Source organism: Xiphias gladius, chromosome 18 (genome assembly GCF_016859285.1).
Source record: "Xiphias gladius isolate SHS-SW01 ecotype Sanya breed wild chromosome 18, ASM1685928v1, whole genome shotgun sequence".
Classification (NCBI taxonomy): domain Eukaryota; kingdom Metazoa; phylum Chordata; class Actinopteri; order Istiophoriformes; family Xiphiidae; genus Xiphias; species Xiphias gladius.
In genome coordinates this window covers 2,290,096-2,309,514 of record NC_053417.1, presented here as the reverse complement: position 1 = coordinate 2,309,514, position 19,419 = coordinate 2,290,096, and the positions used below count along the sequence as shown (strand labels likewise).

Here is a 19,419-nt window from a genome sequence, read left to right as displayed (position 1 = left end):
ATGCATGATCAGATTCTTAGTCAGGTCACGTATGTCTTGATCTAAATCAGGAAACATTTCTCACATCAGACTATATTTTACAAAGTTTCGTTATTTAACACCAGTGTACTGAGGAGTTTTGTTAAACAAGTTATGCGTAAACATGTTTATATTCCTCAAGCTAAGGTGTCAACAAAAAGTACTGTTTTGGTATTGGTACTGAAACTTGAGTATGGTATTAGCATCAGTATTGAACAATTTGAGTTAATATCCAGCCCTAATCAAGAATTAGGTTTGTCACTTCGAAGGTTCTGGATTAGTTTGTAACCTGTAGCTGTGAGCAGACAGATGCCCCGTGTAAAGTCAGCCTAACACATGGTGGCCAGCGCTCTACCATCAGTGGTTTGGAGGTTCAGCCTGCCAAGCTCTTAGCTCATTTCTGCAGAGTTATGATTCATCAAAGGTTTTTCTAAATCATAATTTTCATTTCCCCAGACGCTGGTGCAGAGTGTGTACAAAAACAATACGAAGCCATGAGTTTTCTTGTATATGGGGAAGTTTTAGGCTGCTTTTAGTTCAGGCAAGTTTAACTTCTTGTACTGCCACCTTTATACACAGCAAGCAGCATATTTCTAACCAAATTTAGGAGCCATGTGCTGCTAAAAGGCTGGGATAAAATCCAACACATGCACAACCCATCAGTGGATATCAATTATGAGCACGGATTAAAGTCACCAACAGAAAAAAAAACGCCTTGCCTCTCATAAGCATTGTGTTGATGACTGTGGACTCTCGAGGAAAGAGAGCTCTCTATTGGCTGGAAATTATATGATGAAATCTGACCCAAGCTAATTTGATAACCACATAATAGGATTTATACATGATCCTGAGTCGAAGGGTCTGAGTTAGCTGCAGGCAAGGAACAGATAGAGAGCAGAGATAATGAAGCAGTTCCACAGTCACCAATTAATCCAGCACAATGAACACGCACTTGAAGAAGCTGGAAATGATTCAACATTCAAGGAAGCTCCATCCACCAACCCCCTAACCTCCATCTCCTTTGCAGCATTTTAGTAATGTCTTTTTTTTTTGTTGCTCTTTTGGCTCACCAGGTGATATATTAGTGTCACTCTTTTTTTTTTAAAAGGGACCAATAGATGAACTGGGAGTCCTTGAAATCACATTACAGAACAATGAAGGCCACTCAAACATCTGAAACAAAGAATCTTTATCTAAAAATGAATGAACTTACTCCATGATTTTTCTTTTAACATACTGCTGGTGGGATATGCTTAGGTTTGCTTCATCACATCTTTGTAAATATGTGTAATTATTAAAAATGATACTGGTTTTCCGTGAACTGAGTCCTTCCTCTTTGCCCACAATGGCAGAAAAATCTTTGCAGATGCTACAGTTTTGTGTGTGTGTTGCCTGGGAGTTGGCCTCACACACCAGTGCATCCTCACATCTTCTGATCAGGACTCACTGTGTTCATACTGGGAGACTGGAAAGTGCAATTAACCAGTATTCATCATCTAACACCATTTTCGTTTAGCTGATACAGAGAAAATAAACTTGAACTGTTTACTAGAAATTAATATTAAAAAATCTGCAGTTGAATCTTTAGTGGATTTCATCAGACACACTCCACAGTACATATACTAAGGCAAGTGCAGATTAATTTACCACCACTTGTGCATAATAACCATCTAAAGTACACATCTTGTCAAGTACATTTGGAGGAAGTCAATCAGAGAAAGACAAACAAATCATTTTGAAAATATTTTCAGAGAGAATAGAAAATTTCCAAAGTATGTGTGAAGGGTTTTTTTTTCAGATGCAATAACTTCAATGTTTGTGATGGTGAAAAATGCAATGAGCCAGAACTCATCAGATATTGTTTTCACTAAGGTGAAGTTGACTTACAGTAGAGTGAACGAACAGAACATGGTTTAGTTAAAATGATTTTTAATACATTTCAAGAAATTCAAAACTTCAACATATTTTCTGAGAGTGGGATGAGAAGGCCAGTATCAATTTCATTCAGTTCATAGCTGGAGTCAGCACATGGTTAGCCAAGCTTACTGTGACGACGTCTGACAGAATCACCATGCACATAAGTTAAAGACAACAGCTGTGCTGTGATTTCGGTTATATTTACTTGGAAAATGGTAACTTAGAGGGAATGTTAGAAGCTCATTCACATCTGTGTCAGCTGCCGTGTGGTCAATTGAATGAGAGGCATAGAGAGGTGCGGCTGTGGAGGGAAAGCCCGACCTCGTGCTCGCGGGGTAATACTGGCGACTCTCTTCTACGGAAAATAGTTGTGTACAGATTTTAAATGCAGCAAATTGGTTCCACTGTTGAGCACACATCCTGCACACAAGACAAAATCTTCAGTGACTGAAATCTTTAGCTCTTTAGGAATCTTTTCGATGGAATTCAGTAAAATCACACATTGTGATCACAACATAACAACTCTACTGAATGTTGATAACATCCAGGCCGAGTGCAAGCTGTGTAACTTTTTAGGTTCAAAATTTGTCAGTTGTTAATTCCGCGCAGCTGTCTAATTCGAATTTCACTTTTCTATGAAAATAACTGTCTCTATCAATCAGTCTAATATATTTTTATGAAAACAGCTTTGCCAGGAGGATGTGGTCTGGTTCAATTTTGGTCTTTCATTTCCTAGAGGATGAGGCAGGTTGGATTGTCACATTAGTTTGGAGATCCTCTTGACCAGCTGGAATCAAAGGCATCAGAGACCAAGTGGACCGGCTCAAGTAGAGCACAATTTGGGATCTAATGTCTAAAGAGGGTAAATTTAAATATGACAGCAAGGTCGTCTGAGAGGGGTCATCAGTTATTGCGGCCAGAGCTTTCCAAGCTCACCTAGTGTAAAATTCTCAAAAAAAAACCCTCTTTCATGACAGGAATGTTTTTCTTTCCCATCAAGAGTGCCTCTCTCAGTGTAGGGCCTGTGTAAGGTGTCAGAACCTCACTGTACAGTGAGTCTTCCCTGTACGAGCTGCTCTCTGGGTGTTTCCTCCATATGACATGATCCTGGAGTGTGTGGGGCATCTGGGCTGCTCGTAGCTCCTGGACAGCAGCCAGCATAGCATCCTGAGGGCTCACCAGGTCATGTCCACATTCATCTCTGACAGACACTGGGCCAGGTGGCTGTCACAGTCCATCTGGGTGGACCTGGAATGACAGGAACAAGGAGACCCACTACTGCTACTGACAGTGAACACACACTTTTACATACTGATACATACAGTCTGTTGGGTTTTCAAAACCCAACAGATATTTAGAAAACTTTACTGGCATTTAGACATATACTGTCAATCCTATTTATTAGGCGTTTGAAATAAAATGATGTATGTAAATAGACGAATATCAACTACATTTTGCCCATTGTTGATACGAAAGCCACATTGATTTCTTCCTGCAAAACAAAGCATTTCAAGCTTTACCTGAATGTGTCAGGGTGCTGAAAGCCAAACGGATCACATCCTGGCATGTTTGTTAAGACCTAGTTTATGGTGATTCTTGTTGTCTGAGTGGAAGGACAACAACAGGAGTCTACTGCCAAGCTAGCAGCTCTGTGAGGCTCTAATATAACAAAGGTTTTTTTAGCTAAATGCATCAGCATTCTAACATGCGCCCAGTGACAATTTTAACATGCTGATGTTTAGCAGGTATAATATGTTCACCTACTTCGTTTAGTGTTAGCATGCTAACATTTGCTAATTAGCACGAAACATAATCTAAAGCTGAGGCTGGAAATGTCAGTAGATATGTGACAAAAAAATTTTGAGCTGAATCTGATCGGTAACTGACACTTAAAAAGTGATTATTTACAGTACTTGATAGTGGAAAATGAATATAATTCTAAGTCAAATAATTTAAAATAGTATACACAGGTGTGCGAATACAGTATGAAAGGAATATGAATGGAGGATGAAAAGAGTAAAAGCAGCAGCAGAGGTAAGCCCTCCTCTGTGTTAGTGAACACAGAGGAAATCACTGTTTCTGGAGGAGACCTGCCGAGGGAGAACAGCCTGGTGCTGTAGCCCAGGCCAACATACACAGACCCTGGCTCAAGAACCACTAGGTCAGACCAGGACCAGACCGAATGCAGCACAAGGACAGGATTATTCACGCACAGACAGAGCCATGTTTTGACTGTTTCCACAAGGAATGTCCCAATCAAAGTTTTCTGGCCCAGATCCTGATGAGAGTCCTTTAATATTAGGTATCTCCATTATCGAGTCCAATCTGTTACGTATATTTACACACATCTGGTATTGAGTCCGATTCTGTTTGCATTGTACATGCTTCCTCTTGGTCAGATGACAAGCCTTTTTAAAGAGGACTTATCATTGCTATGCAGATGATATTCAATTGAATATCTCCTTTAAGCCTTCAAATGTTGCAAAATCTGTCTATTCTAAATAATTGCCTAAATTCTATAAAAACTGGAAGGTTAATTACTTTCTACAGCTAAATGCTGACAAAACAGAAGTTCTTATTTCTGCCCCAGCTGGCTTTGTCCAGAAGGTGACAGGAAGTCTTGGTTCTCTTTCCTCTTCTGTTAAACCTACCCCCTGTGTTTATGGACCAGACTGAGAGTCTTGACTAGCATGTAAATTGTTTGCTTTATTCCTGTTTCTAGCAGCTGAGAAACATCACTAAACTCAGGCCTATTGTGTCCCTAGTTGAGATGGAGATGATTATTCAGGCATTTATTTCTTCCCATCTTGGCAACTGCAATTCCCTTTTCTCCTGTCTTAGCAAGTGCTCCAAAATGCTGCAGCCACATTTTTGCCCAAGTCCTCCAAAAGGTTTCATGTCACACAATGTTGATTTCTTTACACTGGGTTCCCATCAAATTCAGAATCCAGTTCAAAATTCCTGTGATCATCTTTAGAGTGTTGCATGGACAGAGAGATGTGCAGCTCCACATCACCAGTAGGAATCTGATCAGGGTTTGTTGCTTGTTTCAGGCTCAATCCAGTTCAGTTTGAGTCAATTAATTCACTTGTAATTTTGACTTCTGCTTTTTTTTTTTTTTTTGAGAAAATGTTATGTGCCTTTGTGGTGTTGGACTAGCCACTGTATTCGATCCTTGTGTATTTTAACGCTTTCTTGTGTATTTTAACTCTTTCAAATGCTTGTATTTTTGGATTGCTTTTTGTGTGCGCTTGTTTGTGGACCCAGTGCCTTGAATTGCCTCTCCAGGGTCCACCCACTTATTTAGCCTTGCTTTTGTTTAGTTATTTATATATTTAAATTATTTTATACTTTTTATATTCTTAGCATATTTCTTTATGTCTACCTTTCATGTATGTTACTCTGGCTTTTATTTGATTCTTGTCTTTATTGTGAAGCACTTGTGACATTGCTCATTAAAAGGTGCTGTATGAATAAACGTGCTTGTTGGAAAAACAGACACTCACAATTGTATCATGGTGTTAAAGAGTGGAGTTCCTCCCTCACGAAAGATCTTTGGCTTAGTACAGATGCCAGCTGGCTTTATAGAGATAACACAAATCTGACAACAGTTTATTTTGGCTTATTATTAGTGTACTCACTGAATTAACATTAACTAGCAACAGCTGATATGAGAAGCCGCTGTCAATGTTTGTCATTTTAACCAGTGAAAGGGATGGTCAGCACTGGCTGAAAGCTGTTACCTGAATGTTTTGCACACTGCTCTTTGCTAATGATAAATAGCATTGTAACTTAGCAAATCCATGTAGTATTTTTCCAAACTCAGAGTCACTTAGTACCTTCTAAAAGCATTGAATTAAGTGATGTTTGTAAACTCTGCATCTGTAATTCTTTTTTAAATTGTTTACGTTTCTACTTTCCTTCATTAAAAAAAAAAAAAAAAAACTTTAAATTTTATTGTATAGATTTATTTTTATTCCCGATTAATGTCTCTTTTTTTCTCTTGAGAATTTTTTTAATCCAGTTTATTTATACTATTTTCATATCTGCAATGTCAGAAATGGAACACAATGTGCAAATTCATTACACTAAGAAAGAGACCTAGGAAGAGAAAAACAATTTTGGCATATGGATCGCACAACCAACTTCAAATAGAATGAGCGAGCACCATCAACTGAATATGGAAATGTGTAGCACATTTGCTGTGATTGAATCCTTTTACATTTATAATAACACTAACGTACTGTGCACGCTCTGTATTATGTTTCACAGTTGGTGATTGTGATTTTATGCTGCATTCACTTGAGATGGGAATTTCCGGTGGAACCACTTGGTTGTTTGTAATAGAAACTGTTATGGTTTTGACTTCAGCAGAATGTTTTCACCATGATGTAAATTTCGCACAGAAATATGCTTTTGATTTCATTACATACTATGACCATATTTACATATGTGATGCAGCCATCCTTGCCTTAAAAACAAACAAAACAAAAAAACAAATAACAGAAGCCATCAAATAATTGTTGAATTATTAATGATGTAACAGACAAACGTGCTGTATATGTTAGCTAGTTCACATTACTTTCTCCTTTTCAATAAAATCATTTATTTTACATCTCTTAATTTCTATCACTAGTGGTGCTGTATTAGTAGTTTCTAACAATAACAGGTAGATACTGGACCAAAAAAAGGCATCTTGTACAGCAACATAACAGGAGTATTACTGAAGGGTCACTATGCAACACATTTTTTAATGGACTTAATGAACTGAAAAAGTACACAGAGTATGATACAAAGACAGCAGACCACAGTTTTGACTGCTTTTTGCTGACTGATCAGGGAAAATGCCTGCTCTCACATGCTAACACACATACATGTTACCATGGTTACTAAATTATTTTTACATAAATATATTAATTACTTATACAGATTGATTATAAGATTGTTTTCTGAACAGTTCACAATCATCAGATGGATTTACTGTAGTTCAGCTCCAAAACAGAATTAACAGTTTCCAAACCAAACTAAGTGAGCGAACGCACCTGTGTTAGTTTTCACTGAACCAAACAGCTTAGGTGTGAAAGCACCCTTAGTTAACTGATCCACGTTAACTCGTGGTTGCAAATGACGCTGAGGGTTTCTGGACTACACACTGAATTCAAGAGTATTTAAGCAGTCAATTATTGTGTTTTATGTTTGTAATTCATTTGAATGAGATTTGGTTTCATTTTCTGTTGATCCTAAATTGTAAAACAATAAATAATGAAAATGTTGATTACATAGTGACATTTACAGTTAAATTAAGTTAAATATTAAAGATACTAATAACCTTAAAGGAGTCTGAAATCAGCATAACAATCTAGCACATAAATTAAAACGAGAGAAACTAAAACATGTATTACGACTAAAGAGCAGTTTTAATGCTGGAATGTGCTTCTCCGGGCTGTGCGTGAGTGAATGCGCAAGGGTGTAGTTCTGAGATGTTTGTAAGACTGCTTCTTTTAAACTTGAACAATTGATTCCAAATTGATTCTACCACAGTCAGTTCAGCGGGGGAACAAAATTCATGGAAATAGCTGGAAATGAGAGGCAGTTGAAAAATGAGTTAGTTAGAGTGTGGAACCGAATCTCCAAGCTAAGGTACTCACTTCTCCAGAAATGGAGATGGAAGAGAAATAATCCATGTTTGTGCAGTTGTAGTGAAAAAAAAAATTAAACTGTGTTGCATCTCTTACCCAATAGGGAACACCAGCAGGCACATTGGGCAGCTCTGCAGCCCTCCTCCTGGTGCTGCTCCTCCATCACCTCTGACACTCCCCTGCACCTCTTCTTCCTCTTTATCCTTCATCACCTCCTCTTTATTTTCACCCTGCTTCTGCAGAGAAACTTGGTTGTCAGAGACGTTCACCCGGTTTGTGAGAAGCTGTCTGTCGACTGGTCCAGCCTCTTCTTCTTGCTCTCCTCCTTTCCTGCCCTCTTCTGCCCTAAAACTTGAGCATCTTGCTGCTGATGCCGCCTCCTCCCAGCTGTGGAGGGAGGGTTGAAGGGATGCTGTTTTGCCATCATGACTTTGCCTGCTGATGTGAGAGGACAGCCGTCTGTCAGAGGTGTGTGGTACATCTTGGGTCTGTACTGAGAGGTCCTGCTGTGAGGAGCCGAGCCTGGGAGGATTTGGACTCGACGAAGTCCTTGGAGAAGTTGAAGAAGGTTCAGGGAAGGGAGCGACCTCTTCTCTGAGGTCACACCACTGCTGTTCATCTAACTTTAGCGCTGTAGATCTCTAAAGAGCCATGGAAAGAAAATCAGAGGCAAGACTCTGTGCCAGCAACATTTGAATTTAAGAGCTTTTTAGCAACCACAAGAGGAGATTGTTTTTATAACTTAAGAAAGATGATTAAGTTTGCAATATTTGTAAAAAAAAAAAAGAAAAAAGAAATGATAATCATTAAAGGTTTTTGTCTTTAGTCAACTAGAGGGATATTGCAAAATTAGTCATGGTTTGTATTCATCCAACACTGGAAACAAAAACAATTAAATCTAACATCAGGCTACCATATTTTAAAATACCATACCAAAGGTTTTAGAGAGGTTTAGCACTTTAAATACAAATTATGCATACTTACAGCTTACATCTTGCAAAGATATAATTTCTTCCATTAGACAATACATTTTCCAGTGGTACCCACTTTTGGTAAAGAAAAAGGAGGAGTATTTTGAGAACTGTGGTGCATACACAGATGCAGCGAAGTGGCCAGTGGAAAGCCAACTCACAACTTCAGACTTTTTTTAGACCCCACAGATAAAAAGAAAAGGTGTATTATGACTGGAGTTGATACCGTACATTCTCAAATAAATGCCTGTATTCAAGTAATACCAGGGAGCCAGCACCAACAAAAAAGGCTTGGTAGAAAACATTGGCGCAATTGGTGGTGGAACTACCTGCATGTATAACAGCTCACATGGTAAATTCAGCATACTGTCCATTTCCATAGCACTAATTCCATCAGTAACACAAAAGAGTCATGTCATATTCACCATCAGTAATCATGTCTAATCTGTTCCAGTTTACTGCTTTTTCATTTGCTGTAAAGCTTAAGTCAGTGAAATGCAACACATCCTGTAGATTTTTCATATTAAAATATTCAAAGTCTACGACAAATGGGATGGTTAATGCCGATTTATCCCCTAGAGGACATGAAACATCTCTGCAGGAAGTGTTGAGATATTAAAGGTAATCATCCAAAAACAGCAACATGGAAATGCCTGGGTATAATTGGTTATTAAAACTGGGTCTCTGTTAGAGAAGAGAAACTGATAGCAGCGGAATGGTGAGTATGACATGACTATGAAATGTACATTATGCGGACTTTATCACACAACTGGAGATAGGTTTGAATTTGCAATACCTGGGTAACAAGGAAATTAGGAATAAAGGCCCATTTCTAATATAAGATTGTTCAAAATAAAAGCCTGGTGCTCTCTGCAGCTGAGGTAAATGCTTTCTATTAGAGACTTTAGAATAAGAATAGAGTACATGTTACAAACTGTAATTGTTTTTTACATTATCTACGAGGTGCACAACAACAGAATTAAAGGGAAATCAAGTCACTTCTTCAAGAAATGATCAGCATGAGCATCACACTAGAGAGATTTCTCCATGTGACAGATTAATTTATAATGAAAATATCTGTAGTACTAATCTACACCTCTCAGACTGAAGCATATCACTACAGTCTATGCAAACACACAGAAAGAAAACTTTTGAAGATCTGAACTTGAAACCTTTGTAACTTTGTGTGATGATGTGTGTCTCTGATGTGAGTCCTGTTGATAGTTTCATCATAGTCATTACAGGAACTGTGTAATGAGGTACACTTGATGGTAACATACCGTTGTAGATGGTTCGGGAAGATCAGGAACCAGGTCCCAGTGCTGTTTCTCCAGGTACGGCAGAGCAGACCTCAGTGTGAACGCCCACAGACTCTCCACAGCAGGCAGCTGCTCTCTGTTCCACCACGCTGTTCCGGGGACCACTGACCTGTAAACCACATATTACACACTTTCTGTTTCACACAACTACCATGAGTTCAGTCTGTTTGTCCTTCTTTAATGCAACTCCAGCCCTACCTTTGCAACGACGCACTGAGCCTGTTTCTGAGTATTACACATCACAAGAAATGTGTTGAATTTTAACAGTTTATCAAGACTTTCCAGATGAAAAAAAAAATAGATTTAAACTTCCAACACCCGGTAGGGGAGAGCAGGATATAATGATTGTTGGTTTTTCCTCTCCTTTTTTGAATTATTTTGTATGCATTTTTTATCTGTCAAAAGAATTATTTATAAAACTGCTCTTTGAACTAGTGCACTGTCTGCTTGTGTAACTAACAAAGCAAGAGCTAGATAAATGTAGAGCCTACCCTGTGTATATTAAGATAGTAAAGACTAAAATGTACCTGGATTTTTATAAACAAGGAGATTTAAAAAAACAAAACAACAAATACTGTAAAATACTTTATTATGTATTTCATTTAATGTAGGCTGCCCTACATCTGCCTGCTCTCCTGGGTTTTTACTTTGGCATCTATCAGTGTTTCTATTTGGAAGAAAATATTCTCCTAAAAACTCTCAATGAATGTTGTTCCAGCATTGGATTTAGCCTTATGCTAGGTATGATTTTATTAGGTGCGCCTGTGCAATTTAATACAACAGCCCTGCAATAAATCCTACCGTTTTTATGCTCATAACGTTCCCTTTTTGTTGGTACTTGTTTGTTTCCTTGATTTTGATTCTGGAGTTCCATGGTGCAGGGGCAGGCTAATGTGGTCAAATGTATCAACCACTTAGTGTAAAAATCTCCGGTGAGCTCTGACATTTTGGTCTTTGCATTGCATTGCAAAAAAAAAAAAAAAAAAAAAAAAAAATCAAACAAACAAAAAAAACAAAACAACAATTTTATTTGTGTCCATTTGAATATTAAAAAACTGGTGAAAATATAATTTGCTTAAAATCAATAATATAAAATTCCAAGTGATAATCTGATTATGAAATACTATTTCCAGCACACTGTGGTTTAAACCTTTATTCATTTACTTAACTGTGGTTCTGGTTTTCACCACTCATTTGCTTTTCTCCCTATTTTTTTTTCCATTTCATCTTCTATTATTGCACATATGGTCTGAGCTTTCCTTGCCAGAACAGGACGTTTTGAGTAGGGAGAAATAACAAAATCAGGTTAAAGTCAGTGCTGCTGGCTGTAAGCTGCAACACCACATGTTGTTACTCCAACGACCCTTATCCTGGAAAGGTACACACTGATTTAGATATTTCTAAAGTATTAGGCTGAACATCTTTCACTCCGCATGTACTAATTCCAATTTCATATAATTAAAATGTCCAGTTTTTAAATTTCTGTTTTGTCTCCTCTGAGTTACAGTCTTATCTAAACCAAAATGTAGCGTAGAGAACTTTCAATGTGAGGCAATTTTAAAGTTGAGCTTTGTATTTAAACAATAGTACGTTAAAATTAGACCACGAATAGGCCGAATTTTCTAGTGGCACCCACTTGTTCGTAAGAAGTCTTGAACTACGTTTTGTCTGTGATGTTCTTCAACACATAAGCAAGAGAACATTAAAAAGTGTTACAATTTTAACGGAGGTTCTTTCTCTCGGTTGGCGCTCCATTTTCTCACCAGGCAAAGGCTTTGTATAAGCCACTAAATAAAACCGGGGACTGTGTATGTAAACAGACAAACAAACAAAAACAAAAAAACAATCATAGGCTTGGGCCACAGTTTGAACTTGGATGTTTTCATCAACTGAACTTCAACGCTAATGCTACATGAAAGTTGACACGATAAACAGAGCACCCACCCATCGGTCTCTGCGGTAATGTCACTGGAGAAGAGTGTTATATGACTCCTCCTCAGTGTTTCCTTGGAAGATATTTCCGGTTGAAGCTTTTCGACAGAGGATTTCTTTCGTTTAAGTTTGGACTTGGGGTAGTTTTCAGCCATGTCTTTTAATCGCTTTAACAGCTTCGAAATTTCGCGCTAGCCTGAGTAACGGAGACTTCCTTATTCCTGAAACCGTCACTTGTTTCTGTCCAATCAGAAAAAAAGTCTTTTTCATCGTTGATTCCCCACGCACGCGCGTACACGCCTACACCATATTATTCATGAATAGGCTATATGAAAAACCTAATGTGAAAATGTGAACATAGTTTGATAATCAAACTGTGGGCTCTCCTTATACACGAATTTCCTGCTTCGTTTGTTTACTCCAGAATATGCAAATAGCTTGTTTCGGTGAGTACACCTGTAAACCTGTGTTCAGCTGGACTGGATGTGACAGGTAATAAAGTATATCTCTCCCAGCTTGTAGTAGTGCCGGCCCAATCAAATTGCACCATGACAATGATCAACCAAACATGTGAAAACCCCAAACAGATGTACTGTAAATGATTGACACTGCTCCAATAGCCTATCATAAGGACACATGCAAAAATTATGGGCTAGGGAAACAATCAAAGGCATTGAGGACAAATGTCCATATAAATAGATTTTTTGTTAGTATGTTTAAGTCATATATTTATCTGTTTCTGTTTGTTAATACATGTCACGATGTATGCTATAGATAAACTCCATCTCTGACAAAACTAAATGTTACAGAGCTTGTTCAAGACTAGGTGGCACCCAAACCCATATCTGAAAATTTAACCCCCACCCTGCTGCCCACACCCTTCTCTCTTTTAAAAAAAACTCCTGAAATTCTTGTAAGTGCTCACTGATGTCCACAAACATATTTGGGAAGAGACTTACACCTTTGGAGATAGGGGTGCACTTACAGTATACTATACCACTAAAAATCTGATTACATTATTACTATCTGTTAATTAATCTAATATTTTACCGAACTGATTGAACATTTTGCATTCACTTAGCCATATTTGGATACATTTAATTGCATTCCATTTTGCACAGTAACACCACTGCTGTAAATTCAAAAATAAAAAATTCAAAAATAAAAATAAAAATTTTAAATATAGTTACTAGATTTCTTAAAAAAACAGAAGTCTAGTAACTTAAATGGAAGCTAAACTTAGAACTCCCTATAATAATCTGGTGCACACAATTGATTTAATTTTGATTATCCAGGAAACAACCTTATGTCAGCTGTGTGTAATTATGTATAATTATGGACTGTGGGTGTAAAGCACATACCTACTGCTGCATGACTACAGGTGTTTAACCAACTAAAAATAAAAAAATTAATACATTCTGCAAGAAGTGAGTGTGAAGTTTCATAATTGACCTTAATCAGTAGTTTGATTTAAAGAAACAAAAGGTACACTTACTTTTTCTACTTCATTTATGAGCATCAGATAGTGATGGAAATCTAGATATCTCCATGAAAACTAAACAAAATTAATTGACTTAAGAAGACCATGGGAGGTGGTCAAAGGGTCTGCGACTCAACCAGCACCCATGAAAATTGATCTTGATTGTGCTTGCACAGGTAATCTAAACAGGCCTAAGCAGCCTCATCAATCTGCACATATAAGTGTAAATATCATTGCCATTGTGCATTTTCATAACACCCTTCTGTTCCTATACCATTTGCCTACACTGCTTAAGTCAGAACCTGGCTCTGTAACTGTTTCACCATAAAAAAAAAATAATATCATTGTTTGGTTCTAAATGTAATTCTACAATACAATGACAGTTTTTAATGCATGGATGAATTTCAGTTATTCTTCAATAGGGATTAATACTAGTTGATTTGACAACTGATTTACTGTATATGTTTCTCTATAACTCAGACTGTGGGGGTCATTTTGTGGAGATTAATCACAGAGATTATGCACAGCTTCAACAATGTAACATATATCCGAGTTTTAAAAAAATACTGTTATAATAAGTTAAAGTATTGTATGTTTTGTCAAGTTGCTTATTTTCTATGAGAGTTCCTCAGAATTGGAAAATGAATGTTGGCTACTTTTTCAAGGGCTGGCCAAAGCCTTTTTGTGGCTTTAAGCAGAAATAGGCCCACAGATCAGATTTATTCTAAAATCGTAGGAGGGAACTGTGAATTACTGCCATGCAGATTTCTTTAAAAATTATACTGAAAAAATAATAATAGTGGTATTTGGGATGTGATGTAAACAAACCTGAATCCAGTGTTTAGGGAAGAAAATAGTATTTTTCACTATGTCCTCCACAAATTAATTGGTTAGCATGTAAAATAAACTTTGCAATGTGCAAAACAAGTCAAGTCATCAATTGAAATCAGTGAAAGGTAAGAAAATAAATTGACTACAGTAATGTCTGGAAAATGGATGGATGGTGGAGTGCATCAGAGTGTAAACTAAAACATGAGCTTTTGATCCACTATTTGATTTGATTGTATCACCTAATCATCACCTTTCACTTTTTAATAGACTAGATATTATGTCACTCTTGCATAAGGATTTCTATTCAGTGCACACTAAACCAGGTTACATCATACAAGAATGCTAACTGTAATGACAATACTTTGTTCCCTCTGCTAGGACACACAAAGTGGAAAGTTGAAGTCATAATAATGGTGGGACTTTCTAAGCCTTTTAAGTTTTTGGCCAGAAAAGAGGGACCAACGGAGAGAGGCTACAATTATGCAATGGAAAAAGACAAGGGAAAGCTGGACTGAACAGAAGGAAAAGAAAAGAAAGGAAAGAGTAGAGCACTATTTAAAAGAATGGAAAACAGCACTATGGGAAAACCTACCAATTTGAAATAAGGTGAGAGCATTGTTTTATTTTTATTTATTTTTTGTTTTGGAAACAGTGCCCCGTTAGATGAGCATTCCAGAAGGACTGCTGCTTGAATTGCTGACGTTGGCCATTCAGTTTGTTCTACCTCAACCACAGATGGGAAGAAACACAAAAGCAGAGCAGTGGGCCAGGCCTGTGGTACATAGTGCTACTCTGGGAAAAAGCAATCCGGCGCCTGGAAAGAAACATTATGTCATCCATCCCACGTGATGCTACGTTGTGCTACGCTGCCATGGTGATGGTGAAGATGATGAGGAGAATAAACCTGAGGTAGCGGCAGCTTTAACCATTGAAGTTAAAGAAATATACCCATTTGTTACAGAAGTTATACCACCAGTCAACTTGTTGAAAACATACACACAAAACTATTCAGGTGTTCATGGTAGATTGCAGCCAGTTAGAAGACTTGCCTTTAAGTAATACATAAAAGAAACAACTTATTGAAAACTTTGCTGCTACTCTCTGAGTCATACCACTTATTTTGTTACTTAACGCTCCTTGTCCCCTGTGGTATATAAGACCACATCGCGGCTAAAACTGGAGTCAAGATGTGGTTAGCTTAGCTTAGCAGAAAACCTGAAAACAGTGGAAAACAGCTACAACTTGCTCTGCCTAAAGTGAAAAATACACCTAAAGCTGACTAATTAACACTTTGTCTCTTGTTTACTAATATGGATGATGTAGACGCGTTTATTTTTGGAACTATTTTGGGAGAAAAAACCGCATACTAAAATCCATTCAGAGTGAAAAGTTAGAAAGTCCTTGTTAGTATGTTGCAATTTTGACCACACATCCCCAGAACTTCTCCAATCCTACCTTATTGCTGTAAAAGTCAAAGGGTTTAAAGGGTCATTTATTTATACATTCTCAAAGTTACATTTTGTTGGGTGGTACTTCATTGAAGAGAAGGGATCACTTGGATACTTAGAAGACAAAGTATGCATCAAACAAAGTTTGTTGACTAGTCTAACAGGGCCTCAATCCCCCATTTTGAAAAGTGGAATTTCTGGGAGGTGTCCGAGGAGGTGTTTTTGTAACTTACCAAAAAAGAAAATTTGACAATTGTGTCCACTTTATACAGCCACTGGCGCTTTGTGTGGAGGTGTGACAATAGACAGGGTGCCTTAATTTCTTGTCCCAACTGTGAAATCTTGCTTTCTTGAACAGAGCAACAGGGAGGAGTTTTGAAAATTGTTCTTACTTGCAACTGCATTGCCATGCATTGATCAAGTAACTTTGCTGAAAACATTATGCAATGCAGGGTTTACTGTGATGAATAAAGGGAGGAGAAGATTTGGAGCCATGACCATCACTAAGACCTTCATGTTCACCATGAGCAGTAGATAGTGTGCATCATACACCAGACTCTACAGCTCTCCAAAAAGACACTTTAAGCTTTAGCAGAGGTTATCGTCAGATACAAGAGAAGAATTTCAAAAGCTCAAGCGGAGGGAACAGTAACAAATAAAAAGAGTACAAGTAAATGATGAGCACAGGTGAACTCATGAGTGAAAAAAGGAGAACAAGACAACAAGCACTGCACGCTGGCAACATTATGAATCACTGAAAACAAGGCTTGGCATACACTCCATACTGTCTAGCAGCTTTGGCCTTGATAGGATGAGAAGCCTGAAGGAAGCACATGCTTTGTATCTTACTTGCATCCATTACCACTTAATGTACACACAGACAATGATACAGTATGCTAGTGTAGTAGTGGATGTAGGCCCACATCCATCCTGTAGCTGTTGGGAGCTCAGTGCTGGCTGAAAGGATGGCTTCATGCCAGACTGATAGGCCCAGGGGAGGCTCTGGTCCCTCTAAGGAAGATTATATGGATACTTATATACTACTATAGGATACTTATCTGCCAGCTGAATGGGGTAAAGCCCAGCCCTGTGGCTCTAACCTAGAACCATCACTGACAACTGCATGGCACTGTTTTGTGGAATACTACTCAATGCGCTATGGGTTATAGAAATATACTGTGTTGATATTAGACTTGATTTAAATTTTGCTTATGTGCTTTGTTTCCAAGAGTGCAATTAGGAGAATGATATCATTCTCATGTCTGTGTGTTAAGAACAGTGCTGGAGTCACGATGTGACTAAGCCTGGCTTAACATAAAGACCCTGAAGCAGGGAGGAACAGCTAGTTCAAAAACACACCTATCAATACCTCTCAAGCTCACTGATTAACATGTGATAAACATGTAAACAGTTTGTGGTTTTAGGGTCAGTTATGTGCTTTCTTGATAAACAACAGTTTATCCATCTGCCAAACACTTCTGTGCAGCATCTCCAACTATATTACCAGGTAGCTACGGTCAGTGAGCACAAGTTTTGGTCTCCGTCTCTGATAATATTGCACCAAACCTCGAAACCTCACTGTCACAAGACTTCACGTTGCTGCACACTGTCATTGGACCCAGTTGTTGTCTACCAAGGAGTATTTCCAGCAAGTAACTCACCTCTAACAACACAAACTCTCATTTACACAATGAAATAAAATGGTGTATGCTAAGCTAGGCTAATCATGGCCTGACTGTAGCTTATTGTTTTGTGAATAAATATATTTGGTTAGAAGCCTGAAAGTCTGTGAATTGAGTGGTGATAATGTTGTAAACTAGCATAAATGTTTTCCTCTTTTCCTGGTCTTACACACTGCATTGCGGGAAATATTTTCTGAGGTTATCTATCTGTGAATCAAATGAACAGCGAACGTTATTGTCGCTCTCATTGGCTCTAGCTGGAACTGAATATATTGTTCCAAGAACTCTCTATCATTTAAACTCAATTTTTCATTCGTGCACGCGCAGAACTCCACTCTGTCTTCTCATTACTTAACACTTGGAATCAGAACCTCATATATACCATGTCAAAATCATCAAAGTGTCCGTTTTTTGGACATTCTAATAAGTAAGTTTCTCACTTACAACTGAGGTGACTGTGTTCCAGCAAAACTATGCTCATCTCAAAGGGTGAGGTTCCAAGAGTGTGGATATAGCAACAGAATAATTTAAAAAAGCATATGAAGGAGGATTACACTCCCAAAGAGATCTGCTGTTGCAGCCCACAACTAATCATATAGTTTGAAGTATACTGTACTCTCCTTTGGCCAAATGAATACATCTGGGACGTACTACAACTGCACAAAACATTCATGGACAAATCCATTATCACCCTCAAAAGACAGGAAAACTGTAAAGACTTATTAGTACATGCAGAACATAAAACACCAGTGAGGAAGTCAACCTTGTAGACATTGTTCAGTCTGCCCATCTCATACCACATCAAGGATTTCCGTAAACCAGTTTGTAAAACTGTTAACAATATTGTTACTATTATTTTTATTTTTGTGCATGCAGCCAGTCGCAGGTGTTCCTACTTGTTTTCTTATTTTTCTAACTTTTTAGCTTTCTTCTTTTTTCTTACTTGTTCAAATGTTTACTAGTAACTTACTTAAGCTGTGCCCCCTCTAATCATGCTAGTAGAAAGAGTTCAGGTCTGTTTTTTTCATCAAGGAACTACTTTTTAGTGTGTGTATTGTTATTCTTTTACACACAGTGATATTACGGCACTTGTGATCAGGGAAGAGAGCTGGGTCTAGACGAAAGAAACTGATGGAGAAGAGGAGATGTACACTGTATATCCCTTCTTCATCATCGGTAACGTGAAATTACTGAACAATAAGATGGATGAGCTAGCAGCCCTAATGAAGAATCGGAGAAACTTCAGTGAGTTTAGTGTTATGTGTTTCACAGATGGCGCGTTCCATTTGAATTGGGAAGTCAGACTTTCTGAGTTCCCAGTAGGGAAATTTCAACTGGAACACCCCCTGAAGTCAGATTTTTGACTTGGAAAGTCGGAAGAACAACAACCTCGACCTCAAAATTCAAGATGGCTGCATCAACAGTAGTGAAAGCTGTAGTAATATACTGTTTATTACCACTTCTGTCCTTTTTGTGTCTCATTAAATCAGCCATACACACAGTACTGTCCAACTTCTATCTGTGAACATGTTGCTATGGTGTTTCTATGCTAAAAGTACTGCGTAATGCGTTGTTATCCACTAGTATTGCTAACAGTGGTTCACCTGGCTAGAGCTGGGGCACATTCAGTGTCAACAAAATGTAGCAAAACGTTTATTTAAATGGAAATGGTGATGTATTGAACACCCTTTTGTGTTATGCATGAGCACTGCCTTTTATATACGGCGGTGTTTCTATACGTTGTTGCTGATTGGGTAACACTTCAGACACGCCCACCAAACGATTGAAAATGTACCTCAAGCCCGTTGCACATTGTTTTGAGGAAATGTCGTGTAATCCGGAAACCGTAGCAAAATTGTGCACACCCTATTCAGATTAAACATGCCAGATTAAACATGGTATTTCTAACAATCAGCACTGTGTCCATCTTGGTTTTTTCGACTTGTACTGGAACATGGTCTACTTGGGTGTGATGTCATTCCCAGCACCGACTTCCGAGGTAAATGGAAGGCAGCAAAAGACAGGGCTACAGGAAAGTAGCCTACTCCAGATCTCATTGCTACCATCAACAGCTTTCAGACAGTTTGGGCTGACAGGAATTAATCTGTGAGTGGAAAGACGCGGTGGGCTTGCTGCTTTTATTAATAACAGTTGCTGCCATCCTCGTGACACTACCATAAAG

General features: G+C 38.1%; 1 protein-coding gene across 1 annotated transcript; it reads right to left on the bottom strand.

Annotated features, from left to right (window-relative positions):
• Positions 1-1,930: 1,930 nt before the first annotated feature.
• si:ch73-70k4.1 lies at positions 1,931-12,056 on the bottom strand. The gene is made up of 4 exons (XM_040151839.1): positions 11,809-12,056; positions 9,826-9,973; positions 7,671-8,215; positions 1,931-3,183 (listed from the first exon to the last, which is right to left on the bottom strand). Exons 1-4 carry the CDS (start codon positions 11,949-11,951, stop codon positions 3,111-3,113), a joined length of 909 nt encoding a protein of 302 aa, XP_040007773.1. The 5' UTR covers positions 11,952-12,056; the 3' UTR covers positions 1,931-3,110.
• Positions 12,057-19,419: the final 7,363 nt, after the last annotated feature.